At 45.7% G+C, this 13,684-nt stretch overlaps 1 protein-coding gene across 2 annotated transcripts; it reads right to left on the reverse strand.

The window, feature by feature from the left end:
• Nucleotides 1–363: 363 nt before the first annotated feature.
• On the reverse strand, nt 364–13,288 carry mpz (myelin protein zero). Of its 2 annotated transcripts, none has more exons than XM_058088675.1 (6): nt 13,071–13,282; nt 11,767–11,933; nt 9,684–9,897; nt 7,291–7,420; nt 6,829–6,871; nt 364–2,376 (listed from the first exon to the last, which is right to left on the reverse strand). In XM_058088675.1, exons 1-6 carry the CDS (start codon nt 13,114–13,116, stop codon nt 2,365–2,367), a joined length of 612 nt encoding a protein of 203 aa, XP_057944658.1. In that variant the 5' UTR covers nt 13,117–13,282; the 3' UTR covers nt 364–2,364. The 2 variants fall into 2 exon arrangements, with proteins under 2 accessions (XP_057944658.1, XP_057944649.1); XM_058088666.1 differs by lacking the exon at nt 364–2,376 and adding an exon at nt 2,383–3,045 and having other exon boundaries at nt 13,071–13,288.
• Between the last annotated feature and the right edge of the window lie 396 nt (nt 13,289–13,684).

Genomic DNA, 13,684 nt, shown 5'->3' on the forward strand with positions numbered 1-13,684 from the left:
TTCATTTGTATTTATTTTTTTAAATCAATGACCCACTCTAGGGCTGCATGGCGATCGAGTGGTTAGTGCGCAGACCTCACAGCTCGGAAACCCGAGTTCAATCCCGGTGCATGCGTGGGTTTTCTCCGGGTACTCCGGTTTCCTCCCACATTACAAAAACATGCTAGGTTAATTAGCGACTCCAAATTATCCATAGGTATGAATGTGAGTGTGAATGGTTGTTTGTCTATATGTGCCCTGTGATTGGCTGGCCACCAGTCCAGGGTGTACCTCGCCTCTCGCCCGAAGACAGCTGGGATAGGCTCCAGCACCCCCCAAGACGCTTGAGGATAAGCAGTAGAAAACGAATGAATATATCTGAAGTTTGTTTAGTTTCCAACATTGCTGTTTTATTCACAAAGCTTTTAGTGGGGAAAAAACAAATATTATTGGACTCTTGTGGACAAAAAGTGCGCATGTTGGAAAACTCTTTGGGTCATGTGGATTTATTTTGTAGCAGAACAAAGTCTACTTGTGTGACGTTTGTCTCCAGGCTACAGTTTATTCACGTTCTTTTTACAGTATTACTCAGCCGTTAAGGGTGACGACAAGCATTAAAACAAATGTGAAAATAATAACAATAACAATCATAACAATAAAAGAAGCCACAGGCAAAAAGTTACATTGCTACTTAATACAGCTTATAAAACACAGAAAGAAAATGTCTCTTAATACAATTAGAGCAGGCATCTGGACTCAATAGTTAGCTTGATGAGAAGGCTAAAGCTAAATACAGGCCAGGCCCAGTTTTTCCATGGATGAAATAACCTCTCTAGTGGGAATGAGTACATGGATAGATCTTTCTTCTAGATGGATCTACAAGGTTCTACAACACTTTAGCGGAAGGCATAAAACAAAAGCAGTGAAGTTCTGGACTATGGTCCGTAAAGGTAGACATGGAGGAACCGTAGAAACCAGGCCAAGCTGATGAGGCAAAGCACATCTCCAGTTCTGACGTCTCGTAGCACCTCACGTTCGGAATTGGAAAGAAACATTCAAGTCTTGGCCGTCCACCCCCCGCGTCCGTCTTTGGCTCGTTGAAGAAGGAGAACCTCGACCAAGCAAGAAGTTTGGGTTGTTTTCGGTTCTGACAAAGCGTTCTTCTGCTGCTTTGGGTTCCTTGAGCTTTGAGGTGCCCGGTCCCAACTTCCACTCGTCGTGTGCATGTTTTGGACCTAAGCATGTTTCCACCAAGCAGTCCCAGTTGGGTTCGTTTCCACCGTCCATGAAGGGTTCCGACATGACACATCCACGCATTTTTTCTTCTAGAACTTTTAATGACGTCACCGAATAAAAAAGGCGAAAGGCGATTCTCAACACAGAACATCCGGAGGAAGGCTAACCAAAAGCCTTGCGGGGACGGTCAAAGGCTACCCGCCCACGTGTTGTTTTTTCTGCTTTGCCAGTAGGGGGCAGAGGTTAGCACTTTGGCATTTGAGCCAGCGGAAATAAAAGGTCAAAGGAAGGAGAGCCGGCTGGCGAGGTGGAAACGCCACTGTGTGAGGGGTTGTTTGAAGGATAACTAATGGGAGGAGTAGGGGGGGACAGTTGGGTCTGACTACTATAGAACGGGGGCGGGGGGCGAGGGGGGCTGGAAGTCAGATAAGAAGAGGCTTAACGAGCAGAGTGGATTGTGTAGCGGCCTATTCTGTGAGCTAATAATGCAGCGTCTGCCGTCAGGTGACAGGAAGTGGAGGAGATAAAATGCAAAAAGAAGAAGACCTTCAAGAACTGAGGAGAGCACCTTCTTTACTGTTAAACCCCCCCGCCAAGGGCGTCTGCCGCCAGTCCTCTGGCCCGTGACATCATGCGTGCTTGTCAGTCCCAGGTCCCCCGAGCTAAGCGGCGAAGCCCCCCCCCCCGTTAAACGCAGCTCTCCTCCAAGAAATGTGCAGCTGTTACAGTAAGGCCCCCCAGAAATAGCCGGCAAAAACGACCTCCATGAGCCCCAACGCGACACAGCGGGAGCACGGCGGCTTGGACCTCCGTCTCCCGCCGGCAACGAGTCGGCATCGTATTTCTTTAACGGAAGTCCGGCCGAGGCTCGATGTGTGCACCAGATTGAGTCGTAAAAAGGGGGAAGATTGAGGGAAAACCCTGAGGGACGCCTGAAGGCTCCTCTGACGGAGGTTATGAGCGCAGTTAGGCCTTAAACACTTTTACACTTTGCCCAATGAGTGCATAAAGGCTGCCACCACATAGCGGGGCTATTCTTCTTATAGCCTGCCTTAAAGGAGGAAAGATAATGGCAAGAAATGGCGGCAGAGGGGGGGGCAGGGGTGGGGGCGTCAGGCAGACGAGAGAGGTGGAGGCATCACGGAGGAGTCAGACCTTTATCTGGAGTGCAAGAAGAAAAGAAGAAGAAGGGATGGGGGGTGAGACAAAGAGAGAGACAGGACAGCAGTTAGAAAGATTCACAAAGGGAGGCGGCGGGGGCATTGGGACGGGGGTGTCATGATGCGTATCGGACACACTCAGAGGGGGGGTGTCCTCGCCGCCGAAGGAAGCGAGGTGTTGTTATCAAACGAGGCTGTCCGGACGACCAGCCGACAAGATAATGGCGGCGCGGGGACTCATAAATCGCCGCGTACAGTCGATGCGATACCATTGGACTCATTTATTACAGGTGGCGCGCCCCCGCCCCCGAGTCATCCCCCCCTTCCCTACTTATTTAAAAGCAAGCTTGTTGGCGAGCCGAGAAAGAAGGCCTGAAGGTTGGGAGTGGCCCCGGCCGGCTCCGCTGGGGCCCTCCTCGCCGTTCTTGCGAGTCAGCTCCAGCTCGATGGTCATCAGCACCCGGCCGCCGCCCTCCTCCGCCCCTCCCTCCGTTCTCTCTGCCTCTCGCCCAGGCAGGGCCTTGGCCACCGCCTGGCGCACGGGCTGGAGCAGCCGGCCGGCGAGCCCTCCCCAGCCCCGCCCCGTATCCTATTTCCTATCCTTGCGGGACTCCTGCTTCTTCTTTTCCGAAGCTTTCAGCTTGGCAGGGTCCGTGGGCGGCGCGGGGCCCTGTGGAGGAAGCAAGGGAGAGAGGGCCGGGGGAGAACAGGGGTGGAGAGTCACTCGAGGAGGAAAGGAGTGCAAAGGGGGCGTGGGGGGGTAATGGTGGTGGTGGTTTTAGTGGGAGGGGACAGAGCTGTTGTGAAGGGGACAGGAAAAAACACATTTAAAAAAGTAGAAGAGAGACCCAAAGAGGATGTGAAGGGGGCAGAGAATCGGTCCTTTTAGGGGCGGGGAGAAAGAGTGAGGGGGGGCGGTGTCCAGAGCTGGATTGGGGGCAGAGGTGGGTGGAGTGACAAAACAGGTAACCATGCATTAGGATGGGACACAGTGGCAGGTGGGCTCCGTACACCTGTGATGGCAAGTCATCAACAACACACACACATAGTGTAAACACAGCAAAGGCGGCCATGTTTGTTTCAGTTCCTCAGGGTTAGAATCAACAACCAGACCAGTAAACATTTCCAAATGCCAATTAAAGTAGCATCAGCCAGTCTTGCAATACCACTCTTTGACAAAAAGGGGGACAAAAAGGCCAAAAAAAAATGTAACTGCTAGCTTGCACAATTTTAATTATTTTTACTATTCAATATTTACAGTCTGTCTTTGCAAGTTGTTTCCTTTTTAATCTTTTTCATTGAAGCAGGACATAATTATTCGACTTTAGTTCCTGTTACACCCGCAAACGTAATAACTGCCCACAAAACGTAATAAACCATGAACGTAATACAAATCTGCAGCTTTGAATGTAATAATGTCGCAAATGTAATAAATTTCCCACAAGTGTAATAAAATTTGCCGACTGCAAACGTAATACTGAATGACATGAAATTATTATTATAATGAAATTATTACATTTTGTTTGTGGGCGTACATGTGGGTTTTAGTTACAGTATATTATTGTATGTGTGATTTTGTGTGTATATGGGGAGGAAATAATCAAAAGAAATAATAAAATATAATAATAATAATAATAGTAATAATAATTTTACAATTTTGACAATTGCAATTATCACAATTATGTTATCTTTTTTATTCATTCATTCATTTTCTATCGCTTTTCCTCACAAGGGTCTCGGGGGTGCTGGAGCCTATCCCAGTGCCACCTATTACATTTGCAGGAAATTATTAATTATTACAATTATACAAAATTATACAATTATTAAATTAATTATTACATTTGCAGGCGTACATGATTTTGTGTGTATATGGGGAAGAAATAATAAAAATAATACTAATAGTAATAATCATTTTATTAAAACAATTGCAATTATCACTTATCTTTAATTTAAAAGAAATTATAATGTAATAATTAAAGATTAATTTAATGTATTCAAATGATACTCTTTGAATAATAACAAAAAAAGAAAATGTTAAAATCCTCAAAATGACAAAATTACTACACCTTCGCCCTCATTAAAAGAAGAACAAACAACAACAACACCCACAAATATAATTATTTTGTCTCATATTACATTTGTGGGAAGTTATTACATTTACACAATTTCATTTTCCCACATATGTAATAATTTCCTGCAAATGTAATAGTTATTAAATTTGCTAATTAAGCTGGTAATAGTTATTACATTTGCAGGAAATTCAGTATTACGTTTGCAGAAGGCAAATTTTATTACCTTTGTGGGAAATTTATTACATTAGCGGGATTATTACATTCAAAACTGCAGATTTGTATTACGTTTATGGGCAGTTATTACGTTTGTTGGTGTAACAGTTCCCTTCAAAAGTTTAGAGACATGCTATTCATGCTATTGAATAGGAAAGTGTCCCCAAACTTTTGAACACCTAGCTGTACATTCAGATGGTGTATTTTGTAAACACATCTATGGACCGGACAGTACATTAGGTACACAAAGTAATGACTACCAATGCATGATTTCTGTCATTACATCGATTAAAAATGGTCACTTTTGATTTTAACAAATCGTTTCACAAATTGTTTAACAATTCATAATTTCATGAAAAAAGTGTTATTTTTATTTTAAAGGGCAAATTCTGCCGGTGTAGGGTTCCTATTATTGTGGCCACACATTCTTTACATTGTCTGAATAATACATGGAAAACATCTCTGCAGAAATATATGAAAGGAGGAAGACGAGCAAGAGGAGGAAGGACTGGGTCTAGTGTAGAAGAAGAGGTCAAGGTCACACTGGAGTGTATTATTGTGTGCTGACCCACTGCGGGTGGGGTGGGGGTGTGGGGGGGACTCCCGACATAGCGGGAATGCTACAGATACTAAACGAAGGCTACCGGTAGCAGTGAGGAAGGTTGTGAATTTAAAGGACGGCGTCGACTTGAAGAGGACGCCACAGCGTCGGTGCTCAACCCCCCCCCCCCCCCCTCCCCCACTGATTGCCTTCCATCTCTAATTAGACTCTGATCAGGAGGCGACCTGGCCGCCGTGTGTGTTGCGACCGGCGCTCACACTCGCATCCTGTCATGCACCATCGCCTTGTTTACTACGCCACACCTCACAGTGTGCTACACTTAGCAGCACCGAGGCGCAGTCCGGAACCGTGGGCCCGACCCACCCCCCCAGTGGCAACAAAAAGGAAAGGAGGGGGTGAAAGCGATAGCATCCTCTGCTGCATGCTAAAAGAAAGAGGCACTCAAACATGAAGAGTGAGAGTGATTTCCTGTCCAGCACATCATATGACCTGAAGGAGAGATCAGGGAGGAGGAGGAGGAGGAGATGGGCAGATGCTCCTCCAGGCCTGCGAGGGGAGTCAAAGGTGAGGAGGGAGTAAGGGAGGATGGATCGATACCGAGCGTTCTCCATTATCATTCCAGTACAGTGTGTGTGTGTGTGTGTGTGTGTGTGCACTCCCTCCTACAGTGCAAACTGGCCACCCCAAAATCATCACCCCCCCACCTCTCCCCCCCACCTCTCCTCCTGGTGTTCAGTATTTAATCAAGTTCTAAAGTTCTTATCGTTACTCAGTTGCCATGACAACACTGCTGCCACAAATCAGTGTATATTGTTGTTGTTAAACTTAAGTCGTATATGCAGACCCCCCCCAAAAAAAATCCCTCCATACATACACGGACACCCTGGAGGCAGTGGAGAGGCAGGCTGTCAATCAACTGACAGTTAAAAAAGACAAGAAGAGGGTGGTGATGGCGCAATTGGGGCGTAAACCACTCAGGGTGCCCTCATATCTCCAAATACTAGTACTGCTACAACTAGTATTCACAATAGTATTAATATAGTAATATAGTATAATAGTACTGGCCATGATGGAGTCATGCAAATATGACCTTTCACCTCATAAAGGGCTATGAAAATCAACAAGGATCTTGTCGCCGACAAATCAATCAACAGTTTCCCGATTGATTGACAGCTCCCGCGGTTTGACCTTGTATCTGACCGTGAGCGTCCCCTGCCGTCGCCTCTCATGCTAAATCAAGAGGGTTCTTGATCTGCCAGTGCAACGACAAAGCTACGATTCATTCCAGCGTCGCCGCTAAACGGCGACCTGGCTTGTTCCGTTTTTGGCCGGCGGCCGTTTACTGGCGCCGTTTTCCCTCCCCAGCCCGTTGCTACGTGCCAATTCCGTTCCGTGCGGTGAGGCTGTCGTCGATGCTTAAAACGCAGGCGTTGTTCTGCATCATCACAATCCGGACAAATACTACGACATTACATTTTTCTCGCTAGATGATGTGACAGCCAGCTGTTGATGCCGTTGGGCGACGGTGTGCGTGAAGAAAGGGGGCGGCGGCGGCGAGGAGGAAGAGTGACTGGGAGGAAAGGAAGAGGAGGAGGAGGGAACTTGCCTGTCTCTGCTGTGATCCCTCTTTCTTTTTCTTGCCATGTTTGCTGAAGGGGACAAAAAAAGAAGAGACAATGTCAGGATGTCTTTCCCTCCCCCTGGTGGTCAAATGGTGTCACTGCATTTCATCTACAGGCGCAGCCCTTGGTCATAAAAGGAAGATCTCTTAAGATGGGAAAGATATGAGCGGGATGATGGATGCATCCTCTTCATGAGCCAGTGGATTATCCACCAGACACCTCCCTGCTCCCGAACTTCCCAACCCCCCCCGCCCCCCCCTTCAGGCTTGCAGTGCACTTGGATTACATGAAGATGAAGATCATTATCAGTCAGCTAAATAACCTCAACCTTCTCAGCAGACTACGCCAGCTTGGCCACGCAGGTCTCAGTACCAGGGAGGGGCTCGGGTTTCAGCTCCAGGCCCGCACCGCAGAGCGCCCCCACCAGCCAGGGACTGGGCACTGACCTGACGCTGAGGCTGAAGACGCGGCGCGCCACTAGGAAACGCATCAGGTAGTAGATGACCACGATGAGAACCAGCAGGCCCAGCACCACGCCGATGATGGAGCCCGTGATCACGCCGGCTTGGATGGGCACTGCAATGAGGGGGGGGGGGGGGGGGGGGGGGGGGGGGGGGGGGGGGGCAGAGTGAGTGAAATGACAACAACATGCATCCGGGCAGGAAGGTTGCACTGAAGGAGAAGGCGGAGTGAAAGTGAAAGTAAACGGGCAAAGCTAAAGAGGCTGATAACAATCACAGTGTTAGCTCCAATGACTCCAAGCGAGGAGAAACAACCTTCATTGTTTACTGTATTGTCCTGCGGACAATTCATCACCTACAAACTTTTTCCATTCAGGGCCACCAACAGAAAAATTGAAGGCTCATTTTATTTTGATTTTAGTTTTGAATGCCAGAATCGACTCGGGCGTACCAGCGTACCTGAAACCCCAGTGAGGAGGACATATATAAAGAAACGGATGGATGGATGTTGAGGACCAATTTACAAAAAAAAAAAAAACTACGGGCTGAAAATGGTCCTCGGGCCATATTTTGGACACCCCTGACCTACAACCTCTGATTAAGAGGTTAAGAGGTTAGCGCAAAGCAACTGTGGTGATGCAAGTTACGCCAAAAGTCAGTGTTGGTTTTTTTTTAAGCGCACGCCAAGCCAGTAGGGGGCGATGTCCTCCATCTTGTTTGAAACCGTCTCTAAGAATCATACTTTTGACAAATGTGTGAATTTAAAGCGTAAATACAATGCTAATTTTTCGACCCTTTGTATTGAGGTGTGGACTCTGAGGCAGCTACACGCAATAACCCGCATAGAAAACTTTCTAGATCCACTAGCATCTGCACCTATTCGGCTGTATTTCCTTTACTGGATTTGTGCTTCTTGCCAAAAACGGTCCATTTTAATTGACTCCACCCACAACCCCCCCTTCCGGGCAAGCCCACTCTGGGTATCGGCGCTATAATAAGAGCTGATTGAAAACTGGAAGGCGGCACGGCGGACGAGTGGTTAGTGCGCAGATCTCACAGCTAAGAGACCAGGGTTCAATTCCACCCTCGGGCATCTCTGTGTGGAGTTTGCATGTTCTTTCCGTGCATGCGTGGGTTTTTCTCCGCGTACTCTGGTTTCCTCCCACATTCCAAAAACATGCTAGGTTAATTAGCCACTCCTATGAATGTGAGTGTGAATGGTTGTTTGTCTACAGTATATGTGCCCTGTGATTGGCTGGCCACCAGTCCAGGGTGTACCCTGCCTCTCGCCTGAAGACAGCTGGGATAGACTCCAGCACAACCTTCGTGAGGAAAAGCGGTAGAAAATGAATGAATGAAAACTGGCATCTCATGATCTACCGGCTAGAGATCGAACGTGAGGGTGGCGAGTGGACGCAATGGGAGTGTCCGAGATGCGGATGCACCTGAGGGCACCACTTCTGTTCCTCTCACCCAGCTCGGGGGACGGAGGTAAAAGCAGAGGGAAGGGCAGAGGGAAGAAGAGGGAAGGCCCTTAGGGGAAGGGCAGACAGTTAATATGGCTTACAGCCACGCCCATATAAGGAAGTCTGCCCCTCTGTGACATCACAAAGGACCAGTTTAACCACGCCTTTTGAAACAGAGCATTTTGAGCCATCCCAATCTTCTTTCAGGGCTCACTTCCAAATGTGAAAACCTCATTATCTGAAACTTTGGCATGGTTTAACGTAAGAATACAACATTCTAACTACATTTATAGGTCAGAAAAGTGGAAAAAGCATAATAGGTCCACTTTAAAATTAAGAAACACAAACTGGGATGTAGGTTTTTTTGTTATTTATATGTAAGTCAATGGCCAAAAATATTGTTTTTGTATGCGAGTAAGCAGAAAAAAAGTATATCCCCAACTTTAAAATGACAAAAGTTTCAGGTACAGTAGATCTGTTCTAAAAGAACACTGCTGACAAGTACCAGTACGCTTGATGTGCACCTTTATCGGAATCCATACCGCTAACGCAAACATTCCAAATCCTGTCGCCACTCCAAATTGTAACACCTACTTCTTTGCCCTTTGTGGAACCCTTCCACAAAGTTTCACCGAGCTCACTTAAGTCATTTTCGCGTAATCACGGTGTAAAACTTTGATGAAAACATAACCTCGTTGGCGGCGCTAAAAAAGGAGATAATTGCTTTCATTGAACAGGCGGCGCAGCCACGCTAACCAGGCAGCGTGACGACAAGTCTCGCCGTAGTCTGACGCACAAATTGAGATTAATTTCACACTGTTGGAGCCATTAAAGCAACAACAATTGAGAACAGTTGGCTGCTGACAGGGTGATGGGGGCGGGGGGGGAGTGGGGTTTGGGGGTGAGGCTCACCCTTCTCGAACACCAGCAGGCGCACGCTGGAGGGCCGTCCTACGATGTCAGGAGGGTTCTTGGCGTCGCAGGTGAAGGTGCCGTTGTCGGAGAAATCCAGGTTCTTCAACAGGATGGACCCATCACGGCGGCTCGGGTCGCCCACAAAGTCCAGGCGGTCCCTGAAGGGGCCTTTGTTGTCCACGTAGGCCACGCCCCCAGTGTAGTGGAAGATCTGCAAGGACACAAGAATCATTTTAGCAGTCCGTCATGCATCATTCTGGATTTTATGGTATCGTGTATTTTGCTGTATTATCAATAAATGACGCTGCATGGCGGATAAGAGTTTAGCGTGCAGGCCACACAGCTAGGAGACCCGAGTTCGATTCCACCCTCTGCCATCTCTGTGTAGAGTTTGCATGTTCTCCCCGTGCATGCGTTCCAAAAACATGCTAGGTTAATTGGCCACTCCAAATTGTCCATAGGTATGAATGTGAGTGTGAATGCTTGTTTGTCTATATGTGCCCTGTGATTGGCTGGCCACCAGTCCAGGGTGTACCCCGCCTCTCGCCTCGCTTTAACAGAAATGTGTTTTCTGGTGTACAGTTAAAGCTGTCATATCAACTTAAAATTCAATTTATAATTGTTATATAGCTTGTTTATAATTCATGAATGTAATTCAAACATTAAGAATTTGAATAATGTATAAATTGAGTGTAAAACAGAAATTAAAATACAACCCTTATTTAAAATGTAAATATTAAATACTGCATATACTTACACACGTTTTAATAACAAGGCTATTTTCCAACATAATAATAATTAATAATAATTAATTAATAATAAATAATTAATTAATAATAATAATAATACAAAAACGCAATACAGTCAATCTCAGACAAAAAACCCCAAAAGAATTACTTAATTTGTGTTTTAATTTTAAATCAGAATATTAATAATAATATATTAATAATGATAATAATTAATATTAATTCTACTATTTAAGCTACATTAATTTTCACACAAAAACCACCCTACTAAACATTTAGCAGGAAGAGTTCTTGGGAAATATCACCAAATAAGTCCTCCAATTGTGATCAAATGTAAAAGTCTAAATTAGAATAATGTTCATTCACATGGTACGAAAGTCCAAACCAGACCGGACTGTGAGTGTGAATGGTTGTTTGTCTATATGTGCCCTGTGGTTGGCTGGCCACCAGTCCAGGGTGTACCCCGCCTCTCGCCTGAAGACAGCTGGGATAGGCTCCAGCACCCTCGTGAGGATAAGCGTTAGAAAATGAATGATAACACATCTATTTTGGGCCAGTAGGGGGCAGCATAGGCAGGCTGTGTAGTATAAAAACATGAAAACATGTTATAAACAACAATGTTATATAAGGCAGCCAAATCTCCAGCTGCTAAGAAGAGCAACAAAGGAGGAGACCAGTGCAGTTCAACGGCAAGGAGGTCACGCCAGGACAAGGATGAAGGCGGTCGAGATAACGGGAGTGGAGGCGGAGAAGGGCGGGGCCGGGAATGGCATTACCACAGAGGAGGGAGGGGGGCGGTTAGGACGGGACGAGATGGCCAGATTAAAAAGTGACGGGAGAAGAAGATAAGGGCGGAGACGGTGAAATGAAAGGTGTGGGAAGGAGAGCGAGATTAGAAGTTAATGCATGCAAATTAGACGAGTGATGTGTGTGTATATGTAATGTAGTGATGTGTGTGCGCGTGCGATGCGTTTATTCACTCATAATGGTACAACTGAAGCTCTATTAGCAGTACATTGTACTCTCTGACATGCATTTATCTCCATGTTCTCCTCATCTAAATACTACATTAAAATCAAAATCAGCTTTAATCCCAGGAATTGATTACATTACATGAGCAGATTTTTTTCCTGATTGTAGAAAATGTATTTATTATTCATTTATTAAGACTTTGAAGTAGTTTTTATTCATGGTTTACTGTATTTAATTATGGCGCTTTCATTGTGATCACTGATGGGCTGGAAGACACGGCATGGTTTTTCCAATATGGAGTACATTTGGAGTAAGTCACCACATATCGGAACGCAGGAAGTGTGTGTGTGTGTGTGTATTACAGAGATGCTGTCCCGCGAGCCGTCGGGCCTGTACGTCCAAGAGAAGGTGACGTCCTCAGACGTCCAGCGCCAGGAGAAGAAGGAGCAGGAGAGTCGCACATCGGAGCCCACCAGGGCGTGGCGCTCCCAGCCCGTGTAGATCACGATGGCCTGGGACGGCTCAGGCACTGGAAGGGGGGTGGGCAGGGGTTGAACAGGACGGTCATTGTCACTAGTCATGATTATTATACAGTCACTTTGACAGTCAGATGTATTCATGTAACAATATGACAACGGGGACCACAATTTGATGACCGAAAACCAAGACCCTCATATGATTCAAATGCCTTATATATTCAATACATTTAAATAATGCCTCCTTTGTATGGAGAAGAAATTGTTATATTACAAAATACTATCTGTAATTAAAGACACACATGTTTAATTATGACGGAAATATTGAGTTTTTTGAGTTTCATTGGTGGAAAAATATTATTATAAAAAATTATTATTAGAAAAAATATGCTGTAAGAAAATAACTCAAGTTTGACTGGATAATAATAATAATAATTATTATTAGTATTAGAATAATACAAATAATACAAAATAAAAGGAGCCTACAATATACAAGCAAACAGTGTCAGCCAAAACATTAGAAACGGCTTCAAACCTCACCCACTATGACAACGTCAATCAAAGCTTTGTCAAGATGGACTTTTTGGTACATTTCTTGTATCAGATATCATTACATGGTGTACCTAATAAAGTGGCCACTGTGAGTGTTTGAGTTTTTCTGCTTTTTACTGCATAAACTATAGAAATGAATGACACCACTGTTATAATGTGTGCGTATGTGTATAAGGTATACACACACTATATATATATATATACATTATTAGCACAATAAAAGCACACTATACTCACAAATATCGACTGTCGCTGGAGTGTGTGAATTGATGAATGATGCTAATTTGCTTTTTGCACACCAAATCAATAATTTACTGCTGTAGAAATAAATGTGATGCAGGGAGCTGTCACTCCACTGGAGCTTAATGATGTTATGTGCAAATATTCTGTCCTTGTCAGTGGAATCAAACACCCGCAGACCCGCATGCGTATGCATATACTTTTGGACAGAGCACGCTCGCAGTACACCAGCATGTCAATTAAAGGCAGAGAGTGCAGACAGCTAATTGAGCAATTAAAGTTCAATCAATTAATCCCTCATTAAGCCCCCTTCATTCACTTTGCGTCCATTAAAGAGAAGATGGAGACGAGCAGGTAAGGCGTGTTGGCCGTGATCAAGACAAAGTGTTCATGTTTACCTATTCCCAAGAGGACAAGCGACGCCAGCACCACCGGGGTCAGCATGATGGTCTGCGGCGAGCGTGGAGCTTCCCGCTAACACGGAGGACAAAGGAGCGCACGGCGGAGGAGTCCCACTCTGCGGGGAGTGGACAGAGATGGGAGCACGGGTGCACAGATCCAGGACAAGAGGGGACGGCAACAGGTGGCCTGCCAGCATCCAGCGTGTTTATAGGCGGACACACCCCTTGCTCACTCGCCAGGGCCCAGGACCCCTCCTCCGTGGGGGCCACGGAGGGCATCAGCCCCCACCCTGGAAGACTGGAGGAACAGAGAGTTAACCCCTGAGGTGGAAGCATCACTCGGGATTCATGGAGGTGACCTTGAGGGTGCTTTGCCCCGCCAATCAGAAAGTACCCTGCAAATAAAAAAGAAAATAAATAAAAACCCAACATATTCTTCAATAAACCAAAATCTATTTCTGATCAAACTAATCATGAAAATATTCATATTAATGAAATTCATACACAATTTCATTAAAATGTAAAATCTTTTCACAGTAATTCAACATTCATTCATTTTCTAACGCTTTTTCCTCACGAGGGTCGCGGGGGTGCTGGAGCCTATCCCAGCT

Source organism: Doryrhamphus excisus, chromosome 1 (genome assembly GCF_030265055.1).
Source record: "Doryrhamphus excisus isolate RoL2022-K1 chromosome 1, RoL_Dexc_1.0, whole genome shotgun sequence".
In the NCBI taxonomy this organism is placed as follows: Eukaryota; Metazoa; Chordata; class Actinopteri; order Syngnathiformes; family Syngnathidae; genus Doryrhamphus; species Doryrhamphus excisus.

What these genes read in the sequence shown, in the direction of transcription:
- mpz (XM_058088666.1), bottom strand. Translation starts at nt 13,116, where the DNA reads ATGCTGACCCCGGTGGTGCTGGCGTCGCTTGTCCTCTTGGGAATAG. An exon ending in GCTCGCGGGACAGCATCTCT is followed by an intron (nt 9,898 to 11,766) that starts GTAATACACACA and finishes GTGTCCTTGCAG; the next exon opens with ATCTTCCACTACACTGGGGG. An exon ending in GTCTTCAGCCTCAGCGTCAG is followed by an intron (nt 6,872 to 7,290) that starts GTCAGTGCCCAG and finishes TGTCCCCTTCAG; the next exon opens with CAAACATGGCAAGAAAAAGA.